The sequence below is a fragment of the Schistocerca piceifrons genome, chromosome 6 (genome assembly GCF_021461385.2).
Source record: "Schistocerca piceifrons isolate TAMUIC-IGC-003096 chromosome 6, iqSchPice1.1, whole genome shotgun sequence".
Classification (NCBI taxonomy): Eukaryota; Metazoa; Arthropoda; class Insecta; order Orthoptera; family Acrididae; genus Schistocerca; species Schistocerca piceifrons.
Genome location: NC_060143.1, coordinates 406,931,359 through 406,939,992, shown reverse-complemented (window position 1 = coordinate 406,939,992; position 8,634 = coordinate 406,931,359). Strand labels below are relative to the sequence as shown.

The 8,634-nt window shown below is 39.8% G+C and overlaps 1 protein-coding gene across 1 annotated transcript in view; it reads left to right on the top strand.

Moving 5' to 3' along the window:
• Window positions 1-5,421: 5,421 nt before the first annotated feature.
• LOC124803352 (cuticle protein 21-like) overlaps window positions 5,422-8,634 on the top strand; it is a 132,195-nt gene continuing 128,982 nt past the window's right edge. The window contains exon 1 of the mRNA XM_047264538.1: window positions 5,422-5,433. Within this exon, the coding sequence (XP_047120494.1) occupies window positions 5,422-5,433 (12 nt within the window). The remainder of the gene's footprint in view (window positions 5,434-8,634) is intronic.

Below are 8,634 nucleotides of genomic sequence, written 5' to 3'. Positions count from 1 at the left end.
GAATGTTGCTAACAAACAAACGAAGAATAGTACGAAAACGCCTTAAGAACTTAATATGTTTGAAAACAGAACATTCGATAAAATCGTGAAATTTTTGCAGACCTTCTAATTACCTATTCTGTCAGTAATAGATTATATTGATGCTAAAGCGAAAACTAAATAGAACTGCTGGAGTGATTCTCTCTTCAGTCATCACATACAAGAACAAATGACGGACATACATACATACTGAATCGAGGAACGGTTCTGCGGTTTTATTCGGCGAAACTGGTTCGGAAGAGAGAATTCATTATTTGCCACTTGTCTTCACCACTACCCTTAGCGTCAGTTTAAGCAGCGAATGACATTATTGATGATTAGATGATGTGGATACATTGACGGATATGGGTTGAATATGTCGCACGATTTTTTCGTGACAGATTTTACTTTCAGACCGCGGAATCAAAAACCGAGAATCTATAGTTGTTCAGGGTAGAGTAGGCGACAGGTCATGACAGTGGACCAGTTACATTACTTATCGATTATACTCGTACAAAGATCTCGTTATTCAAAGACTGAGTAACTCTTTTGTGAGAATCGAAACGGATTGTGTAAATCTTATTAGCGTCGATCTCGGGTTGTCAGTTGAAGTGGCTCCTTCCGCAGAAAATGAGAAAATTATTTTGGATCATGTGTATCATAATGTTTCAAACAAAAAGGTTCCAGTTCAAAAGCAGTAAGAAAGGGGAAGATTATTGTTACGTTTATGATAAATACTGATTATTTTCAATTGGAGTAAATTCAAGAAACGATGTTCTTCGAAACGCCGTTATTGTCTCCCACTGCGAACCATAAGTTTGAATTTTTGCTCCAAGGTGCCAACACAACCTTTCTCTGTAATGGTGCAAATGTGTGGCGCCCTGCGACGTCACCCATGGACTTGGTGGCGCTTCAGGTAGCAAGGTGTCGACGAATGTGAAAGGAAGGTCACAGATCGGAAGTTAGTGATGTCACATTGGAAGCCAATTTCACCATTATTCTCCCCAGCGCCATCGCGACCCTGTAACATGGTGGGAACGTTGTCAAATACTTTCTGATCCACATCATTTGACAGTTCTGCTAAGAAGGTCAGATGCCGCAACAACCAGCGTTGAAATCACTCCGCTTTCTTATGGGAAGCCGAAGGAACACACCGCTGACCAGAATCGGCACGGAAGGCTTCGCCGTTCTTGACAAAATTCGACATGGCTGACACCCTCCTCACTATTCAGCTCTAAGCTCATCGTGAGGCTGGAAACTAATTGAGCTTAATCTGACCCCTTCAGAGTTTAGCGTAACAGCAATTTTTGCTTTGCTATATAGGGTGGAGCTACTAGGCTCCATTCAAAACCACTCGAAGAAATTTGAAAGTGATTGGAAGCAGAAAAGGTTGTTTAGGCTTTTACAGTCCTTCTGTTTCACGCCCTCCTGCGGTATGACCATATTGACATGTACATGAATAAAACCCCAGCTCGGCAACGCCCTTGGTACCACTCAACTTCTGTTGAGAACTTTACAAATACATCTGAGTGATATGTCACTGCTGTTCTAGCACCTGAAAGCAGGCAACCCATTACATGACAGCTGGGTGAGGTTGTCTGCCCTCAGGTGCTACAGCTACAGTAGAGCACCTCTCTCATGAATATTTGTCGAAGTCTCTGTATAGATACATGTTTAAAGTGCTCAACAAACGTGCTTGGTTGGCACTGAGGATGTTTCCAATCTGGGAGGGTCTTAGAGGATCTACGAATTCGCTGATGAAGACACTGATCACGATGGGCACTGTGTAATCTTTCCCTCCTACATATCACTATAAAATTTTTCTTAGTCTCTTCATTATCTTCAAAAGCTTCGAGAGGTGTAAGACATACAAAAAAAACTTTTCACTTATCTTCATTTTCTCTTGTTTTTGGCTCCAAGTCTTGCATCTACGGGTACATTCCTGTGGCTGATATTTTGGTTTAATCTTGTGGGTTCCTGATGACAAAATAAATGATGAAGATTTGCCTGTATATTTCTTGAATTTTATTGTTTGTCACATTATTAAATATCACACCACTTTTACGATTTCCACTTAATGTTTCAAATTACTTTGTTAGTGTTGATCAGATAAATACGTCTGTCTCAATCACAGACATGTCAAATACTATTTACGTTCTATGGAACTCACAATATTCCAAAGAGATTGTGATTTCCCTAAATCGCTTTAGGCAAATGTCGGGATGGTTCCTCTGAAAGGGCTCGGCCGACTTCCTTCCCCGTCCTTCCCTGATCCGACGAGACCGATGACCTCGCAGTTTGGTCTCTTCCAACAAATAACCCAACCCACCCAAAGAGATTACAAAGCCAAAGAGTTTATAAACTTTCTTAACAAAAGAAGAAACTTTGCTAAAATATATCATTATTTTATAAATGAATCCATAAATAAATTTTAAGACTATCGTCAGATTGTGAAATTAATAATATTAAATTTGAATACACCAGTAATTTCCTTATTTCAGATATTTTTGAATAAAGAATGATTTTAACTGTACGTACAGAATACTAACAAATTAATTTATTTTTATACATTTTAGGCTGAAATATAATCCATTGCATACAAAATCATATGAATTTTTTTTTGTTAAACAGCAGAGATAATGATCACATACACTAGAATCGGTAGCAGAAATGGTATCGCTTATTTCTATAAAAAATGTAATGTCAGAGGAGTGTGTCCTGTCACAGCTGTCAGGCATTTATCTACGTTGTTTGACTTCATTGGTCCTTCAACCGACAGTGATCGTCTAAGATAGTGTACTGTTTCCTATCTTTTTATGATTCTTTTACATAATAGTGCACTGCTATTAATTGGCGTTTACGTTGGTGCTTGGCAGAATAGGATATTGACAATAATATAAATATAAATATTGATGTTGCGAAATTATTTTCGTTCGTCAGTTCGCTTTCAGCACTGAGTATAATAATGATTAATAAAACATCCTATACTCAAAACAAAACTAAATAAATGTGTATCCCCAACAAATTCCGATGATGGCCGACGAAAAAATCGTCACGAGTCCATGTGTGGGTAAATTTTCAGAAATTACAGCCAAAAAGGGATTTGGAACATGAAATACTTGGAAGTGTGAACTGGAATAATATTCCTTGATACGAGCTCATCCACACACACTTCTCATCCCGACTTACGGCTTTAATCAATTATCTCTCTAAACTCACAGATGTCGTCTCATTTATCTTGGCTGCACATGCGTCTTTGGAAGAATGGATGTGACTGAAAATGACTTAATATTGTGAGCAGCGTAGGAAAGTTAACGTTGCAATGCAATGAGTTTTCCTCTACGTCAACTTGGATTATTTTGATATTAAATTCATTACTGAATTTGCAAAACTGCCAAAGAAAATTTGATTGGTGACTAAAAACTGGTATGGATTCAGGAGTTGTGAGTGATATAATATAAATTGTGTAGTTACTCGTTGCAGCATGGACGATGTAATTTTTCTTGTCTGGGGTAAAAGAAAACTTTTTAAATGACTTCACGGTAGCCTTCAACTGCTACATGTTTTATACACTCTGACATGTCAGCGTGTGGGCGATCTGCAGTACGAGGGCCATTCGGAAAGCAATGTCCAGTAGGGCGCTAAATGGAAACGACAGTTAAATCGGGATGAACCTTTGCACAGATGTGTTGGGGAGTGTCTCTAGTGGGCCTGCTGATCGCGTCAGGTCGCTCTTTTCCGTTCTGAGCACACAGTGAGGAGGTAATGCTGCCTGGAACAGTAATCTTTCTTGCCATATATGGGCGACCGCAGATAGGTTTCGTCCGATTTCAAACAACCTCACATAACGTAACTGTCATGTGCTTCCTTCTTCATGTCAATTCTCGATCGCACAATGTAGGTGCAATTAGGACGCCCCTACAGCGTTTTCGATAGGAAGTCCAAACTTGGCTCCGTCTAATGTTTATCTCTGCTCGCATGAACTACTGGGTAAGGAGACAACATTTTGGTACAGATAACGAACTGCAGACCAGCGTAGGGAAGTGGCAAGAAGCACAGGTGGCTGCCGTCTACGACGAGAGTATTAGAAAGTTGGTACAGCGCTATGACAAATGCCCAAGTCCGAGTGGCCACTACGTAGGTAAGTAGCTGGAAGGTGCAGCTACCTGTTGCAATTAAAACATCTTTGGTGTTCGCTATGGTTTCCACTTCCCGAACAGCCCTTGGACTATGAACACCGAATAAATTTTCAGCTGTCAAGATCGCTAAAATCATTTCTTCATATACTGTAGATTATCGGTTGCGGCAATTCTCTGTTTTCATTTTCGGATCTGTGTTTACGTCATTACACAATTTTCTCTTTCGATACAGTAAGTGCTGCTACGTAACCAACACGGACATACATTGTATAGTATCACTTACTGTACTGAAGTAGAAGATTGTGTAATTATGTAAACATAGATTCGAAGATGCAAACACAGAACAGCCGAAACCTGTAATCTGTATGAATAAATGATGTAAGCGATCTTGGAAGTTGAAAAATTATTCCGTGTTTACGGTATAGTTATTTTTTCTTAAGATTTAATGTTGGAATTTTGGTCTTTAGCTATTACATGCTTCTGTACATGTCTGATGTTCTAAAATTGTGACATGCGCTAATGTACAAAATTATTATGGTCTTCTACTTGAAAAGACTAAAAGCTGAAAACGCAGTACTGTCTTTTTGAAAATAAAGAATATTAACATTCGAAGGGGACCATGAAATCTTCGAAAAATGACTAACTCTACCTTCAATCAGCCAGTCTTAAACCATTAACGATTTATTTCAAACATCAGCATGTGGCTTGTCGCAAAGTTTCGTTCAAAAATGGTTCAAATGGCTCTGAGCACTATGCGACTTAACTTCTGATATCATCAGTCGCCTAGAACTTAGAACTACTTAAACGTAACTAACCTAACGACATCACACACATCCATGCCCGAGACGCAAAGTTTCGTCTTTCACTGGTTTATCGTTTGTAAATGTTGGCTTGTTGTCAAAAAGTTCTCAATAAATGAGGCAGGCATGACATTCTCTATAATCATTAAGTTTCCGTCTTGTATCATAATTAAAGATAAATGAGAAGGCAATGATATAAAGTCGCAACACCGCGCAGTGGCCAGCTTGGGAAAGAAGATTTGGAGGTGCGTCGGATGCCACTGCCAGAAACTGGACTGGTGGGTTTCGTCATTCCGCGTATTTCTCAAGGCGAGACTGTGCTCCAGAGCGGCCGCTCTCGGGTCACATGTGGCACTGGTCAGTCGCGTGGGAGGGGCAGAGCGCCTCTGGTGCACTATATAAACGCCGAGCGTATCGTCTGTAGCTATCAGTCCCATCTCGGTCAACTGAAGAGAACTCGCATCATGGCTTCTCAGGTGAGCGAGGCGCTGTTGTAGGATCTCAGCGATAAGTTTTCGATATCAGAGCCTTTAGGGTAGAATACAGCACATCTCACAGCAGCCATAGAGAAATAGGCACCTGCTTACACTTGGTTACGTCACTTTTTATCACCTTGGTAACTTGAACTCTATCACTCCGACTGAGCAGGTTCTTATAAGCAAATATTATGATATCGAAAGATGCTGTATGGTATTTACTCTTTTAATGTAGATTTAGGGGAATTGCATAAGTTTGCACTTTTTATCCGAAGTTTTTTTTAGTCATTAGTCTACTGACTGGATGTTCGTGGGCTACCACGGATTCCTATTTTGCGCCAAGAGTAGCACTTACACCCTACATCCTAAATTATTTGTCGGATGTACTCCAATATCTGCTATCCCCTATAGTTTTTACTCACTACAGCTTCCGATAGTACCATAGAATGTATTCCTTGATGTCATAACACATGTTCTGTAACCCAGTTCGTTTTCCGAATGATCCTTCTCCACCGATTCTGAGGAGAACCTCTTCATTCCTTATCAGTGCAGCTAGTTTTCAACATCCTCCTATAGCATCACATTTAAATCGCTATATTATCTTCTTTTCGGGTTTTTCCGTAACCTCTGGTTCACTGCCGTACGGTGCTGTGGATCAAAGCCAAGGTACAGGGGATATCTTCCTCTTCACTAAATCTGAACTGCAGTCACCACAGTTATGAAATGAAGACTTCTCTCTAGAAACATTAGGTAACTGTAAAATTTTGTCCGTTTGCAACCTGCACCGCTCAAGTAACGAGCAGCCCTTAGTGGCTCGCCATCACAGCTTTTTTTATCTTGAATATCTTTCTGACTAATGCCCTTTTGGCATATTTATTATTTTATAAATGACATATAAGTACTGCCAGTCTTTCACGATGATTCCGTACTTATATTCAGTATCATACGTTTTTATTCATAATTCTGTGACCATGTTATAGAACATTCTTTGATTTAAATTCTGAGGAAGACGTTCCCAGCAGTATTGAAACCCTGTTAATTCGTTAAAAATAGTGACCGAGGGCTGTTTTTCTTTCAATTGTTAGGTAACTGTTATCATTCTATTTTGAGTGTGCATAAGTGTACAGTTGTGAAAAGTGATTAGCTGTACATATTTCAGATATCTTTTCTCCAAGTTGCGTGCTTCACACGTACGTAAGTAAGCGGGGTCTCCTTGGCTGGAGTAGAACGTTCATAAAAATGTGTTATGCGCCACAAACGAAATTTCTGGCTTAGAAACTCATCAAATTCCTGTGTAAACCTAAGCCTTTAGTGACCGATACCTCCGGCGACATCAGAGCTACCAAATTAAAAATGTGGTCGGTATATCCATCAGATCTTGTCTTTTTTTTCAGAGGATTCTAAGACATGTGTATGTCGTTTTTTGTCGTCATAACCCTCGTACTGAAAGGTTTACATGATGTTATTTCCGACTTTTAGTCCATGTCAGCGGAGATGCTTCTTTAACCAAATAAGTCCTCAGCTTATAGTACTTGGAGCCTTTTGCTCAAGGGCTTAAAACATGGAGTCGGGTGGAGGTGATGGAGGAGCCAGAAGTCCTGTTAGGATCTCCATGCGAACATTTACGTATTCAGCTGCTCGCCTAAATGACCTAATGCGAACTACGATTCCATTCCTTCAACAACGGCGCGACACATTAGTTTTCTCACCATTGGCCAGTACGGAACGTTGTTAACTGCTCCTTGATAGACGCGGTTGAGTGATATTCTGCTGCATAACTGCTTAAAAGAGTAACATGGCATAATTCAGAGATTAAAAATTCAGAATGTTTTCTTATAAAACCTGTAAGGTGTCGATAAGTATATTTACACATAGATCTGTATACAGAGTAATTCAAAATGTTGCCCAGAAATTAAAGGAACTTGTAGAGAAATCGAAATACGAGTATGATAACTTTCAAAGTGCGACTTACGGTATTGAAAGTAATCATGAGCCAGTGAAAGCTTTAGAACGTCAGTGACAACAAGGACGATGAATGTACACGCGCCACAAGTTCAGCGAAGCTAATATAATGCTTCTGTGTGCGTACAACTACTTTTGGGGGAACATATCGAAAGCCTCGTGTACGTGACACCAGTTCCCTACGAAGAACACTTATAGATACGCAGCGTTTGATGAGGTTCGTGCCATGCTTCGTGCAGTCGGTAGATATTATGTCTGAACTGAATGTTGTGGTCACTATTTTGAACAACATTGTTGAGTGAACTTTACGTTGTCTGCGCTGAACTTAAGGCGCAAATGAATCGAATATCGTTCTTCCTTACGTCCAATAGCTCTCACTGGGTCAGGATTACTTCCAAAAACATAAGTTCCTAGTTCCATGCTAGTGTATCTCATCTCCTGCATTAGCTCCTTTAGTTATGCACAGCTTTTTGGATCTCCCTGCAAATAATTTTGTAGTCGTTGTTCAATGCATGGTGGAAATTACTTCGAGCTAATACTAACCACTTTCTGTCCAACTACATTTTCGTATGAAACAAGGGGAGAAAGGATCATCTTTATTTTTATGTGTGTACAAAGTCGGTCATAGAAACTGAGAGTTTACTTTTCAAATGAAATATCGCGTGGCAAGTTTCAGTCAGCCCTTGGCAATTGTATCGTTCCTTTACACTGGGTCATCTCTAGTCTGTAAACCTTCATCTGAACACATTCTCCACAAGCTGCTGCAAAGTACACAGCGGTGGGTATTTCGTTTCAGTATTAGCAATTTCTCTTTCCTATTTAACATACTTATAGAGCAAGGGAAAACGGCCGTCTTTGTAGTTTCGTATTCTAATAATCCCTCCGCAAGATATACGACGCAAGTAATACAATTGTTCCACACTCTTCCTCGAATGTCTGTGTCCTAAAATTACCCAACAGGATTCCGTGAAAAACTTCCTCTTTCTTCCAGGGAGGCCTATTTATCTTACCCAAATACTTCAGTTACACTTCCCTATGATCTGTATCAATGTGTTGTCAATACTGATATACGAATGCCACATCTGCTTTCACACGTAAATGATGGGGTGGTCAAACACTAATGATCTAGAATTGCTGTACTAGCGTCTTAAAGCAATTTCCCTTACATATGCACACTAATTTGCCAGAACCCTACGCTCAAGTTGAAGCTTTCCGTACGCATACACTATTACAAATTCC